Source organism: Phodopus roborovskii, unplaced genomic scaffold (genome assembly GCF_943737965.1).
Source record: "Phodopus roborovskii unplaced genomic scaffold, PHOROB, whole genome shotgun sequence".
NCBI lineage: Eukaryota > Metazoa > Chordata > Mammalia > Rodentia > Cricetidae > Phodopus > Phodopus roborovskii.
The window spans coordinates 21676531-21697188 of NW_026125052.1; the positions used below are offsets into that span (position 1 = coordinate 21676531).

The 20658-nt window shown below is 40.9% G+C and overlaps 1 protein-coding gene across 1 annotated transcript in view; it reads right to left on the bottom strand.

Moving 5' to 3' along the window:
• The window catches only part of Smurf2 (SMAD specific E3 ubiquitin protein ligase 2), a 101804-nt gene extending 86305 nt beyond the window's left edge, over positions 1-15499 (bottom strand). Inside the window, exon 1 of the mRNA XM_051179247.1 lies at positions 15370-15499. Coding sequence (XP_051035204.1) covers positions 15370-15421 — 52 coding nt within the window. The 5' untranslated portion in view covers positions 15422-15499. The remainder of the gene's footprint in view (positions 1-15369) is intronic.
• Between the last annotated feature and the right edge of the window lie 5159 nt (positions 15500-20658).

Below are 20658 nucleotides of genomic sequence, written 5' to 3' on the forward strand. Positions count from 1 at the left end.
CAGGACAGCCAAGGCTACACAGAGAAATCCTGTTTCAAAAAGCCCAAAAGCTACAGCTTCTTTCTCAACAAGTTCTGTATCAATGGACTCAACCAATGAACAGAAAAAATACTCAAGGGGAAAAAAATGAATTTGTATTAAACATGTAGACTTTTACCCTCTCAACTAATCAACTATTGAATTTATTTATATCAAGCAATCAAATATTTAACTATTTAATTCGTTTACCTTGTATTAGGCACTATGTATGTATGTATGGTGTATGATACATAGAAGGATATATATAGGTTATATGTAAATGGTTCTTGCAACCAGTCCCCCACAGACACTAAGGGACAACTATTCATCTGAATGGAATCAAATTCAGATTTCTGGGTTTGCCTGGTTGGTTGTGAGTTTTTGTTTGTTTCTTTTTAGACAAGGTCTCATCCTAAACTGGTCTCAAACTCACTATATAACTGAATATGACTCTGATCTCCTGATGCTCCTTACAAGCACTGGGATTACAAGCAGGTGCCATCATGCCCAACTCTCAAACTCAGGCTTCACTAAGTAATATAAAAAGCATGAATTACCTTTATACAATTGGCCCAAATTGCATAAATATCTGTTCCCAAAGCTTCAGCCCAAGAGAAACAAAAATAACACTTATTCAAAGGTCAGGTCATAAAAAAAAAAAAAAAAAAAAAACCCCTTTCATCTCCAAAATTAAAGTGTATGTGTCTGTAGTATGTACCCAATCTATGTCAATAAGGCTCCAATGATAAAAATATATTCAATAACAAACAGTGAGACTTTGAGATCCTGAAAAGTAAATACATTACTAAGATGGAAATAGTTTTCAATTCAGAAAAAAATACTCAACCCAAAAGATAAAACAACCTCAAAATGTTCCTGGCACTCACTTTCAGCAAATCCAAAAACAGTATTATGTATGTATGTATATATGTATGTATGCATGCATGCATGCATGCATGCATGAGAGGGAGGCTTAACTTCTTTTTCCCAGGCAGGCAAGTAGGCTCAGTGGGTAAAGGCACCTTACAGCCAAGGCTGACAATCTGAGTTTGATCCTGGGACCCACATGGGGGAAAAGAACCAATGCCCCCAAGTCATCCTGAATTCCACTCACATGCACAAAGAAATGTAAAATAGTACCCACCCAAGGTTGGGGTTTAGCTCAGTGGCACAGTACCTGCCTAGCAAACAAACCTGGGATCCAATACTATAACAAAATAATAATTCACTTTTTTGTGGGGGGATAAGGTCCAAAGGATATAGTCCTGGGTGGAGCTCACTGTGTAGATCAGGCTTGCCTTGAACTCGCAGAGATCCTCCTGCCTCCTCTGCCTTGTGGGATTAAAAGCATGAAGGAGCACACCAGCCTAAAAGTTCAGAGTTTTTGAAAATATTGTTTCTTTCTGTGATCTACAAAACTGTCAAAGACAAAATAATTTACACTGTTCATTACTGCATATTTGCATAAATATTTGCATAATACATTTTCACCAGTTTGGGTCTTAGTCATTTGTAAACAATTCAACTGTGGACCCTCTACCAAGAAAAAAAAGCCAGGACTGCACAGAGCTCTAGTGTCCTGCCCTGCCAGTCTGCTCACTAGCATATTCTACTTGGACTGTGCTCTGTCTCTCTCTGCTTCTCCATTTGCATGTGGGATTACAACCAACCTTCTATTCTTCTTTCCATATTAGGATCTCTCATTGAACATACCCTTTCAGTAGCACAGGGTAGAAATAATTTTTCCTGGGACCTGATCCGAAATGCCCTTATTCACCCTTCCCATTTGACTATGGGCATCACTGAGTTTTGAGCTAGAAACCATCTTCTGTCGGAATCTCTGCATCTTCTTGCATACTGCTGTCAGAAATTCTAGTTCTTCTAACTCATGGGAAAGTGCATAAATGGAAAGGCCCTTCCTCCCCAATGTGGCAACTGATGGCTTTCTTTACAATGTCTGGCAAGATGATAATGCCATTTCATTGGGAAACCTCAAAATTCACAAGTGTTTTCTCTGGGGCTGTCCAATTTTGACAGAAAATCCTTGTTCATAAAGTATAAAACACATAATTAGCTGCTACTGTTCTGGAAGCTGAACAGTGGTGATGGGGCTGTAGGTTTACCATTTAAACTGTAGTTTTCAGACAAGCCCTTCTCTTCTCCCACAGTGCAATCAATGTATTACTGAGTCTAGAACCAGCTGGGTTAACTTTCCCCACAAAATAAGACTTACTCTTTGTTCAGGGTGGGAAAATTAATCACCTGCATGACCTAGAGGAGACTTAAAACATTTACAAGATTTCCCCTCACCAGCATCCCCAGAGATGGGCTGCTGCCTCTGCCTCCTATCTCTATCTAGAGACTCATGACATGAACTGGCTGGATTCTGCACCTGCTATTTTCCTTTGCACCATCTACAATCTGGATAAAGCATGGATTTCAGATTTTAATTAATACTATGTCAATATTAATTCATCAATTTTAACAAATACACAGTACTATAGTAAAATAGTTGAAAGATAGGGAAATGTGAATTTAGGAAATATAGGAACTTCTATTAGTGTCAAATTTTTCTGTTAGTTTAAAACTATTCACAATTTAAACTTAATTTTTAATAATTAATTAATTAACTACGTTTCTTGCCCAAACGTATGTACATGTAGTGCCTATAGAAGTCAGAAGAGGGCATCAGACCCCTGGGACTCAAATTTTAGATGATGTAGGATACCATGTGGGTCCTAGGAATTGAATCCTGGTGCTCTAAAAGAGCAGCCAGTGCTCTTAACCACTGAGCCATCTCTCCAGCTCATACAGTTCATTTTTAAGATAATAAAAAGAAATAAGAGAAATAATTCAAACTTACTTTTTTTTGCCTTCTAATTTATGAAGCTAGAAATCGTTTTATGGCATGGCTGAAGACAAACCCTGCACACTCTAGGGAAGCATTAACATTCTTCGATTCCTGTATTATTTTTATTGTACATACATAGGTGTTTTTGCACGCATGCATGTCTGTGCCACCATATGTGTATCTGGTGCCCACAGATGCCTAGAAGCATTACAGTCGGTTGTAACTGTACAGGTGCTGGGAATCAAGCCCAGGACCTCTGGAAGAGCAGCCAGTGCTCTTATCTCCTGAGCCCCCTCTCCAGTCCCATTCTTGATTCTTTCTGTTTGTTTTTGAGACAGAATTTCTCTGTTTAGCCCTGGCTGTCCTGGGACTTGATCTGTAGCCCACACTGGCCTCGAACTCAAGAGATCCATCTGCCTCTGCCTCCAGAGTGCTGGGATTAAAGCCATGTGCCACCACCACCCAGCTCCATTCTTTGATTCTTAACCCTCAAGTATAAGATTTTTCAGTATAAAAATTAACAGAGAACTAAAGAAATGCACATTACATAATTTGTTCCACTAAGATTGTGCCTGTCTTCTTTCTTGCCAATCTGTTTCTTTTTCTATTGTGTATCTTTTTAATCCTTTACCAAATAAGCTTAGACTTTTATAGTCAATAAATTATCATAATTCTTGAGACTTCTGACATTAGTGATCTATTAAAACACCTGGACATTTCAGACATAGAACAATAAAAGCTAAAAAATGAGCCAGGCATGTTGACCCACACCTTAATCTCAGCACTCTGGAAGCAGAGGCAGTTGGATCTGAGCTTGAGGCTAGTTCAGTCTACAGAGCAAGCTCCAAGATAGTAAAGGCTGTACAGAGAAACCCCGTCACAAAATATGGGGGGGGGGGGGACTGGAAAATGGTATCTGTTAGATTAGTATACAAAAGACATATATAGGAGCTGAGGAGATGACTCAGTGACAAAGAGCACTTGTTGCAGAGCACACAGGTTCAATTCCCAGCACATACATGGTGGCTCCTATCTGTCTATAACTCCAGGGGATCCAATATCCTCTTCAAGCTTCCACAAATATACACACAGTAAACATACATATATGCTGGAAAAATACTCACATACATAAAATTAAGATAATTATTTAAAGATAAATACCTTACCAACTAAAACCCCCAAAACAGTAGCACTACAACCATATACAGAGGGTTGTTTTTTAATAATTTATTTTTATTTACTGTTCAATGGTATTTTGCCTGCAGGTTTGACTGTGTGAAGGTGTCAAATTCCCTGGCGCTGCTGAAGTTACAGACAGGTGTGAGCTGCCATGTGGCTGCTGAGAATTGAACCGGGGTCCCTCTAGAAGAGCATTCTTAACCATTAAGCCATTCCTTCAGCCAACAACAACTATTAAAATGACTGCAAATTCACATTTCTTCTATCCAGAGACAGGGAAGTCTACATTCCCTCCCCCATGAATTTAGAAAAGCTTGCAACTCACTTGCTTATGACTAATAGATTACCGAAAGTCTTTTCAGGCTGGGTCAGAAAAGGAAATGCAACTTTCCCTGGATAATTCCTTGCAGGTGCCTCCAGGCCCCCTTGTTAGCAATGGAACTGCCCTGAAGCTACCTGGCAGTATGACCTGTCTGAGAAGACAGACCATATGGAAGCTTGGATATGACCTACAGAGAAAAATGCCTGGCCAGCCCTCAGCTATTCCAGCTCCAGCTGCCATCTGAATAAACACATGACAAACACTAAGCCAAAATTGCCCAATGGATCCTCTTCCCAAGTTCCTGACCCACAAAAGTTATGAGATAATAGTAAGTATGGGGGGGGGCAAGTTTGAGAGTTACTTTTTATAAAGAAATACTAATTTTATACAGCAAATATAATTTTTTAAAATACTTTGTTTTGTTTCATAGCATATAAATCATTCAGGGTTTTTGTTTTCTTTCTTTTGTTCCAAATAATTGAAGGAAGAAGAATTTGTTTGGCTAGCAACAGAGTGATTTTTCCACATAGAAATTAGTTGTTATACATTATTAAGAGATTTGAAAAATCTGTCAGGGACTAAAGAGATGGCTCAAAGGTTGTGTGTACTGTTCTTGCAGAGAACCCGACAATACCCATGTCAAGTAGCTTACAACAACCTGTAGTTCTAGAGGGATACAATGCCTCTGGTCTCAACAAGCATCTACCCTGACATTCATCTCCCACATGCAGACACGTATTTTAAAATGATTATTTTTTAAGTCCCCCTGTCTGCCCCCGTAAAATGATTTTTTTAATCAAAAAAGCTATGTATTGCTGGAGAGGATAAATTAGAACAAAGTATAATGACTCATTTATGAAAATGCCATAATGAAACCAATAACTTTATCTACCTTAAAAATTAATTTACAAAAAAAGATAGCAAAGCAAACAAAAATTTATTTTTAGAAGACCCTGAGGGCTGGAGAGATGGCTCAGAGGTTAAGAGCACTGGCTGCTCTTCCAGAAGACCTGAGTTTAATTCCCAGCAACTACATGGTGGCTCACAACCATCTATAGTGAGGTCTGGTGCCCTCTTCTGGCCTGCAGGTAGAACACTATGTACATAATCAATAAACCTTTAAAAAAAAAAAAAAGACACTGATTTTATTTAAAACAATTTGTTCAGATACTGGTTACAAAGGTAGGATTTTGTATGAAAACAGGACAATTTTCGTTATTTCAAGCTAAACTAGCAGATACACTGATCTGTGCTGCCCTCAAAAACTGTCATCACAAATTACCTCTTTGTTTTGCTTTTCAAGACAGAGTTTATCTGTGTAACAGCTCTGGCTGTTCTGGAACTCTGTAGACCAGACTGGCCTCGAACTCACAGAAATCTGCCTACCTCTGCCTCCTGAGTGCTGGAATTAAGGTTTGTGCCACCACCACCCAGCTCATTTTATCTTTAATTAAAGTATAATTTAAAAAAAAAAGTTGTAAAGTCTCTCGAAACAAATGCTATGTTAAAAAAGAAATGAGACAGAGAGAGAAATGCAAAATACATTCTGGTGCATCAACACAGTTGGCCTACAGCCTCTACAGACTGTGTCTTTACACCATGATTCTCCTAAAGAGGGGAAGGGGATGAGGGTCTCACCCTGGCCACTGAACAGCTAGCTAACCCGGAGCCTTGTATTATAATCCTTCTAAACATGGTTATCTAATATAACATTAATGAAATCCTTGGGGCTTTTAAAAATCAAAACAAGCCTGCCATTTATTATTATAGGAGCATCAACTACCAAGCACAGCAAATTATTAAATTTACTCTTTGGAACTAATATATCATTACATTACCCCTGAAAATAACAGACTTACGGAGTTTCTCTGTGTTGAACAGCCCTGGCTGTTCTGGAGCTCACTCTATATCAAACTATCCCTGAACTAAGAGGTTTGCCTGTCTGTCTCCCAGGTACTGGGATTAAAGGCATGTGCCGCCGTTGTTTTTGTTTGTTTGCTACCTTGTATGTGAGGCTAGTTGGTCCACAAGTTTCCAAGAGAGTCTCCTGTCTCTGCCTTTTATTTCCTATAGGAGTGCTGGGATTACAGATATGTCAACCTTTTACAGGGACTCCAAGGGACTGTGCTGCTTGTGCGTTTTATTTACCCAGTCCTTTTCCTATTCCCTGTCCCCATCTTTTTGTCTCACTTGTTGCCTATGCTGGTTCTGAGTATAAGATCCTACAGCCGTAGTCTCCCAAGTACCTGGGATTACAAGTGTGTATTCATGTACTGGCTCAGACTTTTCTTAAGATTTCTCTATTTTTATGTGTATGAGAGTTTTGCCTGCATATTTGCATGTGCACCACATACATGTCTGGTACTCTTGAGGTCAGAAGGGGGTGTTAGAGTCCCTAGAACTGGAGTTACAGATGATTCTCCCATGTGGGTCCTGGGAACTAAACCCAAATCCTCTGGAAAAGTAGCAATGCTACAGTGAGTTCCAGGACAGCTACAGCTGTTACACAGAGAAACCCTGTCTTGAAAAACCAAAATAAACAAAAAATTGTTTGTTTTGTTTTGTTTGTCAAGGTTTGTCAGGTTTTCTCTGTGGCTCTTGGAAGCTGCCCTGGAACTCGCTCTGTAGACCAGGCTGGCCTCGAACTCACAGAGATCCGCCTGCCTCTGCTTCCCGAGCACTGGAATCAAAAGCTTGTGCCGCAGCCGCCACCGCCACCACCACCAGGTGAATTATCTAATAATAGCAGTCCTAATTTAATGAAGTTTTGACTCTGTTCTACAACATGCAGCATTTAAATTTATATTATAAACTAATGTATGTATATAGTTTCCCTGAAAGCTCAAGTTGCCTTTCTCAATGCCCAATCCTTCAATCCCATTTATTCCAAGGACACTCATTTTGACTTTGGTTATAGGCCTTCAGCTTGACAGCAACCTACCTGTGCAGAAAGAGCTCCATCTACTGGTAGAAGAAAACCTACTATTAATCTGCTAAATGAACACAGCAAGAAAATATAAAATAACTCCTAATGACATATTGCTATACACATACATCAGTGCATCACTGAACCCTACTCAGAGAAGTAGCTTCTTGCAGTAGATGATAATTAACACACAGACCTACAACTGTACAATGTGCAGAGAGTAAAAGACTATGGAGCACTGGGTCCTAAATGAGATGACTAACACCTCACACCTCAAGGCTCAGAGATCACCTATGTGGAAAAGGAGATGGAAAGGCTGTAAGACCAAAGGTGGTGGATGACGCCAGGGAAACAGTTGATGCATGGATGAGCTCACAGTCTGTGGCAGCATGCACAGGCAGGTGTACACAAAAATTTAAGCACAGAGAAGAGGAAAAGGACACAAGTCCCACCCCTGGCCAAAAAGCTACTTGCAATTGGTACCTGCTGGGACAGAAAAAAAGTCGGTTTTCTCCAATGGAGTGAATACTAGGAACATCAACCAAGGCAGGCCTCATGCTCAGGGATGGTTGGCAACACGAAAGACTCCATGTTTTTTGTGTGCTTTTTATTTTGTTCTTTTGAGGGTTGTTGTTTGAGACAGAAAAAGTACATGAAGTTGGGTGGGTAGGGAAGTGGAAAATTTGGAAGGAATTGGGGAGGGGAAAATGATTAAAATATACTGTATAGAAAAATTTAAAGCCAATAAAAACAAGAAAAATAATTTTTAAAAAATAATCTTAAAAAAGGATCAACAAACTTGATTATGACAACACTGTTTTGTTTTTATTTTAAACACAGTCAGTCTCTCCCTATAACCCAGACTGGCTGGAACTCACTATGTAGGCTGGCCTCAAACTCATGACCCTCCTTTCTCAACCTCACAAATGCTGAGATACAGGTATGCATGACCATACTAAGCTCTGACACTACTTTTATGTAAATATCGTAAGAAAATAATTTTTAAGCTCACACTTATGGCTCTGGGATGTAGTTCAGTTGGTATCCTTAGCATTCATGGTACCCTAGGCCCAATCCCCAGCACTACAGAAAAATTAGGCATGATGACACATACCTATAATCCTAGCACTGGAAAACCAGGAAGAACAGAAGTTCAAGATCATTCTCAACTACATAAAGAATCCAAGGCCAACCTGGGTAATACGACTCAAAACAAAACATACAGAAAAAGGGGGGAGGGATCAAAAGTATCTACAACAAGATGCTTACAGCAATTATTTGTGATAATAAAATATGAAAATAAATGTTCAAACAACAAAAAGAAACCTGAAAATGAATGTTATCAAATTCTCTTAACTGGTTCTCCTAAAACCAGTCTTTATAGCTTCAATTACTGTCTAATTACAGTCTATCTTCCATATTACTGCTAGGCTACTTTTAATAGTAAATGTAATAAAGCTTCAAATGTTTCTGTGGCTCCCAACATCTTAGAACAATATCACACTTTTTGGCAAACACAGAAAGGTCCTAATGGAGTAATCCCTATCTCTTGCCAATTCATACCCAATGTGACAGTCATAAAAACTATGGGTATAGAACTATGTATAAGTCTCCAGCATTCATTCAGCAAAATGTCCAAAGCTCCCAACTTATGCTGACACAGGGATCTTGTCCTCATGGAATTTATAGCACAGAAACAAGTCACCAATGAGTAGGATCCTAGACTAGACTAGAGACAGTCTCTTAAAGAGTCATAGAGGAAAGACCAATCAATTCAGGACAGTGAAAGTTCTAAGGATAACAGTAACCTTCTTAAAAAGAAAAAACAAAACAAAACCTAGGATTACAAAGTGTTAAGAATAACGCCAAATGATTATTTTTCCACACAACATGTAAGTTTTTAACATGTTCTCTAGATACATAATGTGAGTTCTGAAATGTACTCAATGTCCTACTTCATACAGCTGTTGTACAAACAAAAAGTGATATCATATGAAAACTTGACAGTGTCTATTACGTTAATTTATCTGTGTGTTTGTGTGTGTGCACGCCCACATATACAATATGCCAGGTCATGGGTGTGAAATCCAGAAGAAAACTTTCTACAGATAATCCCCCCCACCTTCTATCATGTGAGTCTCAGTGACTGAACTCAGTTCATCAGGCTTGGTGGCATCTTGTTAGCTTGGTAAGCCATCTGGTTAGCTCCAATGTCCATACTTAATACATGTCAATTATACAAAACATGGAATGATGCTGGTAACAGTAAAGACTAGTGTCATATACCTGTAATCCAGAACCAAAGAGGTAAAAGCAAGAGGATCAACTACAAGTTTGAGGCCAGTACAATCTCCAGAGAAAGACTCTTCTGTCCCACAACAAAACAAAACAAAAAATACTTATTATGGAGCTGAAGAGATGGCTCAGCTAGCTATTAAGGGCATTTGTTGATTTTGTAAAGAGCCCAAAATTGGTTTCAAGGACCAATATGGTTACTCACAATGATATAACCCTAGTTTCAGGAAATCTGATGTTCTTTTCTGACCTCAGAGGGCACCATAAACACACATATATATGCAGGCAAAACAACCACATACACAAAATAAATATTTTAACATACTGACTATAACAGTATATTTCAAAGGTTCAGCTTTAAAAAAAAAAAAAGTCTTGCCGGGCGTTGGTGGTACACACCTTTAGTCCCAGCACTCAGGGGCAGAGGCAGGCAGATCTCTGTAACTTCGAAGCCAGCCTGGTCTACAGAGCTAGTTCCAGGACAGGCTCCAAAGCACTACAGAGAAACCCTGTCTCAAAAAATAAAAAATAAAAATAAAAAAAATAAGGTCTCAATGTGTAGCACTGGCTGGCCTGAAACTCACTTCACAAACCAGGTACACCTCAAACTCACAGACCTGCCTGTCTGTGCCTCTCAAGTGCTGCAATTAAAGGTATTCACCACCATGCCCATTGGTTTTAGCATTTTTAAGTATGAAAATAACAGTGAACAAAAATAAGGGCCAATGGAAAAATAAAGTTAACCAATTCATCATAATTTATCCACAGACAAACAGTTCTCTCTACAGATCATATAATTTTTATCCTACATATTACAATAATACAGTAACTGACATTCAAAATTATAATGAATCAGAAATAGAACTTTAGATGATCTATTTTAAGAGAGTAAGACATATTAGGGCCACATGTACAGCTCAATGGTAGAGTGTTTGCTTGGCAAGTAAAAGGCCTTAGATTCGAGCCACAAAAAATAAATTAATTAATATAAGTAAAAATTTTATGTGCCATAAGTTTGACTTTCTGTTTACCTTAAAAATTGAATTATTCAAGGATGATGGACTTGGGATCCCAGGACTTGGGAAAAGGAAGCAGAAAGATCAGAATTCCAAGGTCATTCTCAACTACACAGTGAGCTTGAAACCAGTAAACTACATTATCTGTCTAAAAAGAAAAATATGAGCCAAGTGTGGTAGAGCTGTTACACAGAGAAACCCTGTCTCGAAAGACAAAGAAAAAAATATGAAAGAAAAAAGAAAATTGACTTATGTGCTAAATATGCTGTTCCATGCTAAATAATAAGGCATTAGCATGTTGTCTTAGTAAGGGTTACTATTGCTATGAGAAAACACCATGACCAAGAGCAAGCTGGGCAGGAAAGGATTTATTTGGCTTACATTTCCACACCACCATAGTCCACCATCAAAGGAAATCAGGACAGGAACTCAAACAGGGCCAAAACCTGGAGGAGAAGTGCTGCTTCCTGACTTGCTCCTCATGGCTTGCTTATTAACCTACTTTTAGAGAACCAGGACCACCAACCAGCCCAGGAGTGGCACCACACACCATGGGCTGGGCCTGCCCACATCAATCACTAATTAAGAAAATGTCCTACAGGCTGGCCTATAGCCAGATCTTCTGGAAGCATTTTCTTAATTGAGGCTTCCTCTGCTCTGATAACTCTAGCTTGTGTGAAGCTGACATAAACTAGGCAGAACACACGTTATTATAAAAATAGGTAAGTCAACATGAAAAAGACAAAGCCATGATTAAAACACACACACCTCAAGAAAACCAAACTATTGCCTGACTGAAGAAAATTAGCGTACAAGAGAGCACTTAAAAGAAAAGGAGCTATGACATTTTGGTTTCCTGTTTAGAAACTAATAAAATGAATTAGCTGCATTCAAATAGCAATAACTATGCACAGGCACATTCACGCTTAGAAACCTAAAAAATGCAATGAAATTTAAATTTTTAAAGCCTTGACTAAAACACATGTGAAATAATATTAAGATACAAATATACTTAAAGTGAGATTTTAAAATTTCCCTTATATATAGGTCAACTTAACATCTCTACTGCCAAAGATTTTTAAAATTAATAAGAAACAGCATACAAAAACACTGTATTTACAAAAAGGTCTAAAATAAAGGTCTGGATAAGTAATCTGCTATTACTCCATACCTAAGAATGTAAAATATTAGAAACTACACTAAACTGGTTTTTCCAGCCTTTGATTTTCAAAAACAATAAGGGTATAAAAATTTACCCTTTTTTTTTTACTATAACCAAATATACAGAATATTTTAAACCCAAACCATTTCTTTTTTCTTTTTTGAAATAGGGTTTCTCTGAAATTCACTTGGTAGACCAGGCTGACCTCACACAAGAGATTCGCCTGCCTCACAATGTGCTACACCACTGCAAGGCTGGCCAAATAATTTCTTAATGTTTCAAGGAAAGCCTGTATTAGATAATGTCATGATACAAAGTACACAACTTATAATCAATCCATTCTCCACTCTACATACACACATGGAAACTGATAGTGTGTTGAGATAGCCCATTTTAATGATCAAATGTCAATGTGTCATAAAAAACTAAAAGTAACTTGATAGAACATTCCATATGTTCACCAATGGCCTAAGTAATCTCAAATTTGAGATTAAATTAGCCCCACTTCTTAACATTACCAACATCACAGTTAATAATGGGTGGATTTTAGGAATAGTCTGTGGAAAATATCCACTGTGGCAGAGATTTCATGGGGAGTGGGGCTGAGAGACAGGCAGAGACTGGCTAGGAAAGAAGTGTTAACACCTTTCAGCAATGGGCAATTCTCCATTAAGGATATAATTAACTACAGTTTATAAAGTACCTTGGAATCAAAGGTACTCCATAAATGTAAATTTTTAAATGGCTTTAACCAAGAGCAAAGAACAGTAATCTTAAAAACATCTTACAGCCCAAGTGTATTTTAAACCAAGTAAAAGTTCACTGTGTGAGTTTTTTCCTCTATTAGGGAACCCAGACCTAAATGAACTGTTAAACACTTAATCTAAAGGTATGCCAAACATTTCTTAAAGTCTTAACAAAGAATCAACTTTTTTTTTTTTTTTAAACAAAAAGAGGCCTAGGTTAAATATTTTATTTGGCTTCTGAAGATGGACCGAGAAGTTGGGCACCAGCTCCAGACCAATTCCTGGACGCACATCAAACACAGTCCTGTCATTTATCCAGTCAGTCAAAACAATCTTTTCCATCTAACCCTTTTATGTTTGTGTCCTAAAAAGCTGCTAATTGAATCCAGCTCTTGAGATCTATTTGTTAAAAATCTATAGTATTTAATTTGTAAATGATGAACAAAAATGAAAAAATATAAGTCAATGTTCCTTCCAAAACAGGAGATTCCACCATATGTAATCAAACAGAGAACAATGCTTTTAAGATTTGTCAGACTTTGAGAAAACTATTCACAGGCAAATTCCCAACGGCTTTCAGAAACCAAGAGTAGTTCAACTGTTCAAACTGTTTTTACAATTAAGAGGAGAGGACAGAGTATTTAAAATTCTTCAGGAAAAGCTAAGTATACAAAATCACTCTATAAATTTAGTCTAATGTATCCCTTTGCTCAAAAACTAAGTGTGATCTTTTTCCTCTCATGGGAGGTTTCTGTAGAGCAGTGGTTATCACATTAGCCATATATATTGATATATATATATACATATATATATCATATGCAGCTATAAAATATCATATGTAGCAAAGAAATGATGGATAAATATAAACTCTATTGAATTACACTAACCTCAAAACACTGAGATGGCTTTCTCTGAAGCCTGATGTCCTGAGTTTGATTGGCAGGACTCACAAGGTAGGAGGGAAGTCCTACAATTTGTCCTGTGACCTCCACACATGTTCCACGGCCATACGACCACACAAAAACACAGTACATAAATGTAATGAAAACATCAAAACTCATTTTATCCAAAGAAAATCAAAATCCCTCTTTCCTCTCCCATGTATATACCCTAGAAGGAAATAAGTAACAGCCTATTTTTGATTGTTTTTGCACACCCACACTCACAATTTCTTTCTATAATTACTGACACAGCCCTGCCTAATAAGAACAGCAATAGATAAACTAGAGCAACAAAGATCCTTTATAGCTCTGCTCCACTGACTCCCCCCACCCATAAAGACAAAAAAAAAAAAAAAGATGAAAAGAAAAACATCCCCCAATATTGCTTTTCCATTAAGAATCAGTTAATAATGCTTTGTAATTTTCCCGAGGGGGAAAAAAACACTTTCAGGTCAATAATATGCATAATTTTTAATTACTCTGGTTAGGGGTAGTATGTGTACATGAGTTAAGGTGCCTGTGGGAGGCCAGGTACATCAGCTCCCCTAGAGTTACAGGTGGAAAAGACTATGCTTTCAGGGATCATTTCTATAGTTCGTTACAGGTGGTGGTGAGCCAAGGACTGAGGTGGGGGACTAGAACTCGGGTCCTCTTTGAGAATAGTATACACTCTTAACCACTGGGTCATCTCTCCAGGCTCAAAAGCAAAGTATTTTTAAGCTGTAGCCATCAAACATTCAAGCCAAGTTCTCAAACACCAAATCCACTACAAGTTATATAGAAAAGTACAGCCAATGGATTGGCATTTAACACACAAGCATTCAACTAACAAAATTCGTCCACAAACATAATTACAGTTTATTCTTCACTGGCACAAATACATACGAACCCCCTACAAAATACTAACTTTCTCATCACCACACATCTGAATATAAATGTAGACAATTTACTTCCGATAATTAATGACGGGACTAGCATAGGGACAGTAGTTTCAATTACACTCTTTAAATACAATTCTTCCTTAAAATGAGAGAGATGTAACCACGGAGAATATCCGAAGTGGCACGGTAAGCAAATTATACCTGTAATATGTTAACAGCTCAATGCACCTGGGAACATAAACAGTTGTCTTCTTTTTAAACAAATCCCTCTGAGCATTCTTTTCCATTCAGAAAAGGGCGAGAAGTGTGGAGAGAACCAGAGAAAGTTCGCTTCAAAGTTTGTATGAGCCCAGACTCAGACACATCCAAAGCAAGTGATTCAAAAGCAGGTCTGGAGTTGAGACGTGAGCCACCAGTTCTGCGGCCTACAAGGAACTACCCCAAACACGCTACCCTACAATCAAACAACTTCCAAAACACACGGTGTACAATGAGCCGGGAGTCGTGGGATCAGGCAGACACACCGGAAAAGCCAACCACAGTCTCAGTCCCTCCCAGAGACGTGCGTTTAAGGTGTGTGGCACTGGCCACAGAGGTTGGCAGCTGGGTTAAGAGTAAAGGTTTCACACCCAGGCGTAGGTGGGTGTCCAAGGAACGACCACACACACACACACACACACACACACACACACACACACACAGTCTCTCTCCCGTTAAGCACTCACTCCATATTTAAGGAGTGTTTACTGCTCGAAGTCAGCAACCCCATTCGATAATCCCCTCCACGACCCCACCTGGGCAGTAAGTAGCCCCGAGGACACAAGACTTGGGGACCTCAAACCCGCCCTCCACGGGGGCCCCACGGGCCACACTCGGCGTTCCGAAGAATTTCCCAACCCCACTTACGTGGTCCTCCAATGCCTCCCTGAACTAGGCCTTCCCACGCCCGCATTCCCTTCCAACGCGCCAGTGTCGGCGACCCCGGCCCTCCGCCGGGCCACAGGCGCCGCCGCAGCCGCCCTCCCTGCTCACCTGTCAGGCGCAGCTTGACGGGCCCGTTCCTCCGGCCTCCGGGGTTAGACATGTCCCCGGCGGCGGGGGGAGGCGGCGGCGGCGGGCGAGCGGGCGGGCTGGGCTGGGACGACGGCGAGGCGCGGAGGAGTCACCACAGCGGCCGGGGCCGGGGCCCGAACAGCCCGCGCCGCGGCCGCCAGGGCCGGAGGGTCCCGGATGTGCCGAGCGCCGTCGCCATGAGCCGCGGAGGGAGCGGGACGCAGAGCTCCCCCCTCCTCCCACTTCTGCTTCCTCGGCCCGGGCCGCACACAACAAAGCGGCAGCCGCGGCCGGCCGCGCCGCCTCCGCCCCGCGCCCCCGCCGCCTCCTCTCCTCGCGGCCCGCCTCGGCTTCTTCTTCTCCTCGGTCGGTGCCGCAAGGCCCAGGAGCCGACGGCGCGAAGTCTGCTGAGGCGGGCGGGTGCTCGACCGCTTCCTCCTCCACCCGCCCTCTTGTCTGAAGGAACCGGGTCCTGGGGCCGCCGCCGCCGCCGCCACTCGTCCGCTCCTAGGGGGCGGGGAGGAGACGGGGGCGGGGCCGGCTGCGGGGCGGGGCGGGGCGGGTGTGGGCGGGGCTCTGGCGGGGCGGGGCTTGGGCGAGGGCTCCTGGGGCTCCGCAGGAAGGCCGGACTGGGCACCCGCTGCAGGGAGCGCGTGCGTCGGGGCCCAGACCCGAGCTCCACCGCCCGGCGGCGCCGGCTCTGTGGCACCAGAAAGGGCCTGCTGACCAGCTCACTAAAAGAGAGCCTGTGTCCTTACAGGGCAGGCTGCCCATGTTAGACGCCCACTGCGCGCCCTGAGAGGCTGGCGAGAGTAAAGTTAGACCCGAGTTAAAAGAATGAATTCGATGAGACGCTACCCCCCACACCGAATGTTCCAGCAAATTCCCAGGAGTGCTTAGCTCTCCGTATTGTAGTTGGCACTTCCACAGACTCACCTGGTGGACCAGATCCGGTTACCTGTCTGCTCCGGTTCTTCTTTTTCCAGCAGCAGGACAAGCATAGGGAGATGATACAAATACCACCAAGGATGTGAACGAGATAGGTGGGCACTGTGAAAAGCACATGCAATACTGTATCCCAGGAGGAAAAAAAGGAAATGAGTGTGAACAACACTCTGACACTGTAACTACACTAATAAGAACTCATTCTTGACAAATAAATGATACTGGTGTTCTTGTTTTGCAAGGATGGGATGAGAATACAACCTACTAGTGAATTAGATTATATCAACCGCCACACGTTTTTAAAAAGATTTATTTACTTTACGCACATTGGTGTTTTGCCTGCATGTATGTCTGTATGATGGTGTCAGATCCTCTGGAACTGGAGTTACAGGCGGATGTCATACGGGTGCTGGGAATTAAACTGAGATCGTTAGGTGCTGGGAATTGAACTGGAGTCGTCTGGAAGAGCAGCCATTGCTCTTAACCAGTGAGCCATCTCTCCAGCCCCTACCACATATGTTATGCAGCCATCTAGATGGCAACTGTGGTGACCCTGTAACATGGAAGACTTTATATGTAATACAAGCTGCATGTGCACACAAGAGTAACAATGAAAACTCTAAAGGCAAAAGCATGGATCTGTATCCATGTTAGTTTTGCTTAAGGCTGTTATAACATTAATACAGTTTAAAGTGTTCATTGAAGTCTAATACATTTTAATCCTAAACATTGTAAAATGGTTGCTTTCAATCTATCATTTAAGTCATTTCATTCTCCAGATGAAATCCAAAATCATTTCATAGATCTTAATATATTCCTACAGATTAAAGTGATCCCAAAATCATAAGTTCTGGCAATAAGACTTAAAATACAAGGGACAGCTCTAGAAATTCAGTCAAGAAATAGGGTACTTATTATGCACAAAGCAATGAACGGGGGCCCTGAAGAAACACTTCTTTGTGCCATGTAAGATCTGAAGGCCCAAGAAACAATTCCCACAATAATTATTGTAGCAATAGAATAAAAGCTACATCACTGTTTCAGAAGCTGCCTTGTGACAATAAACTGAGCAAGCTGATGGGTGCGTTCACATTCGCCTGGTTCTTATGGCATACACTTTGTTCCCAACCACCCACTAGCATAATTTGTAGCTTTGTATTGGGAAATGGAAGTTAAGATATCAGAAAACGGTGGGGAACCCGGAAGGGAATGGGGGTGGAGGGGGCAGACTGACTTGTGAATTTGAAGCAATACCTCCCTTCAAATATGTGGCAGCTCAGGAAAATTGGTATAGGCATGATGTTCAGACAATTTTGTGTAGATGCCCTAAATATAATGCTTTGGAACTATTCAATATGGGCTGGAGAGAAGGCTTGCTGGTTAAGAGAACTTGGCCTTGCAGATGATCTGAGTTCAGTTCCCAGCACCCACCTGTGGCTCACAACCATCCATAACTCTAGTTCCATGGGCTATGATGCCCTCTTCTTATTTCCATGGGCACCAAGCACGGCGCATGTGATGCACACTGATACATGCAGGCAAAACACAAATACACATAAATAAATCTTTTTAGAAAGATAAATATATAAATAATAAACAAAACCATTCAATATATTCACAACCTCTGTATGTATAGTGTTAAGGATCAAACCCAGTGTTTTACACATGATAGGCAAGCATGCTACCACTGAGCAGCATTTGTTTGTTTGGTTTGGTTTTTTGAGTCAGGGTTTCTCTGTGTAACCACCCTGGCTCTCCTGAAACTCACTCTGTAGATCAGGTTGGTCTTGAACTCACAGAGATCTGCCTGTCTCAGCCTTCCTAATGCTGGGATTAAAATTGTGCTCCACCACTGCCTGCCAATGCTTTATTATTTTAGCTTTTTTTTTTTTTTTTTCAGAATGCTGACCTGGAAGTTACTGTGCAGACCCCATGCTGGTCTCAATTTCACAGAGATCCATCAGCATGCCATGTGCCACCATGATACCAGTAATAATCTTTTTGAAGCTGAGTACATACACAGATGTTCATTTTATTATTAGTGTTTTCTTTAACACATTAAATATTTGATGTTAACTTTAACTAGTAAATGAAATAAAGATTTTACACAACACAAAACAATAAGGTCAAAAGGACTAGTGTATGCATCTCTTGACTAAGAAGTCTCCACTAGTGTAGGCCCAAACCACAGAGATGCTTGAACCAGAAACCTTTAATTAAAAAAGAGTTTTATGCACTCCCAAGCCCTGGGGGATATTTTGAATGTACACATTACATAAAAACTGTGCAGAGGACTATCAGCTGAGAGCTAGAAATTGGTAATACAAAGATGAAAAGTAGGGATTGAGACTAATACCAGTCATATGCATTTAAATGTTAAAAAAACTTTCAGAAAAAAAGAAAATAGCATTGAACAGAAAGAAATGTCTGTTCACTATACAACAAAATATTACAATGAGATTCATTCATCCAGCTAATGATTTTTGAACTCCTTCTATGTACTGAACATAGTAATAAGCCTTTACTGAGAAAGAAAAGTAATAATAATTAAAGGTCAGTCTATTGGAAGGCAACTGTTTGAATAAGGGGAAGGAAGAAGGTTGGAGACATGGCTCAGCTACTAGAGTAGTTGCCTCAAATGCACAGAGTCCTGAGTTCAATGCCCAGCTTGCATGAAATCAACACAGCACATACTTATAATCCAGGACATCATCAGTTATATAATTAATTCAGGATCAGCCTGGGCTACATGAGACTCTCTCAAACAATAATAATGATGATGATGATAATGATGATGATGAATCAAGAGGGAAGGGAGGAGGAGAAAACTCATTAACTTTGACTGGGTTTAAATAATAGGGCTCTCAGATCCATACCAAGTTTAGAAACTACCAGCCCATGGTTCTAGAACTTGTTAAACACAGATGGCCACATCCCACACCTGGGCATGGGGCTGATGGGGTCAGTCTAAAGTGGAACTCTGGTATTTATTTATTTATTCATTCATTGTTAGTGTGTATGTAGGTGGCAAGTGTGTGTGTGTTAGTGTATGTGAGTGTTAGTGTGAGTGTGTATATGTGTGTTAGTGTGTGTGTGAGTGTATGAGTGTGTGTATGTGAATGAGTGTGTGTATGTGTGAGTGTATGTGTGTGAGTGTATGTGTGAGTGTGTGTGCTTGAGTGTGTGTGAATGTGTGTGTGAATGAATGTGTATGAGTGTATGTGTGTGAGTGTGTGTGAGTGTGTGCATGAGTATGTATGAGTGTGTTAGTATATGTGCGAGTGTGAGTGTATATATGTGTGAGTGTGTGAGTGTGTTAATGTATGTGAGTATGTGTGAGTGTGTGTGAGTGTATGTGTTAGTGTATGTGTGTGTGAGTGTGTGTATTAATGTATGTGAGTCTGTGTATGTGTGACTGTGTGTATGTGTTAGTGTATGTGCAAGTGTGTGTGTGTAAGAGTGTGTGTGTGTGTGTGTATGTGTGAGTGTATGTGTGTGAGTGTATGTGTGAGTGTGTGTGCTTGAGTGTGTGTGAATGTGTGTGTGAATGAATGTGTATGAGTGTATGTGTGTGAGTGTGTGTGAGTGTGTGCATGAGTATGTATGAGTGTGTTAGTATATGTGCGAGTGTGAGTGTATATATGTGTGAGTGTGTGAGTGTGTTAATGTATGTGAGTATGTGTGAGTGTGTGTGAGTGTATGTGTTAGTGTATGTGTGTGTGAGTGTGTGTATTAATGTATGTGAGTCTGTGTATGTGTGACTGTGTGTATGTGTTAGTGTATGTGCAAGTGTGTGTGTGTAAGAGTGTGTGTGTGTGTGTGTGTGTGTGTGTGTGTGTGTGTGTGTGTGTAACATCATAGCTTTGGTCCACTCCTTCCACCCTTACATCAAACTCAATTCATCAGGCTTGCAAGGCAAGTGCTTTTACCTGTGAGCCTGGCTCCAGAGTCCCTGTCATTTCCTCTCACCCCACCCTCTCAGAGATGGACCCCAGGGCCCTGTGTCTGCTAAACAGACACTCTCCCACTGAATTATACTCAGCCCTGGTTTGGGGTTTCCTTGAGACAGGCTTCACTCTATAGTTTAGGCTGCTAGGAACTCACAGCAGCCCAAGGCAGACGTAAAACTCACTGCAATCCCCCTGCCTCTGCCTCCAGACTGCTGGATTTGTGGTTGTGAGCCACCTCACTCAGGTAATACCATTGCCCAGGTGATGCAGTTCTGCTCAACAGGGCACCAGGTTCTGAGAACACCTGCTCCGTCTAAATTACACTGTGAAGAGAAGCTTGATCCCCATTAGATTCGATTTCAGCATCAGATGC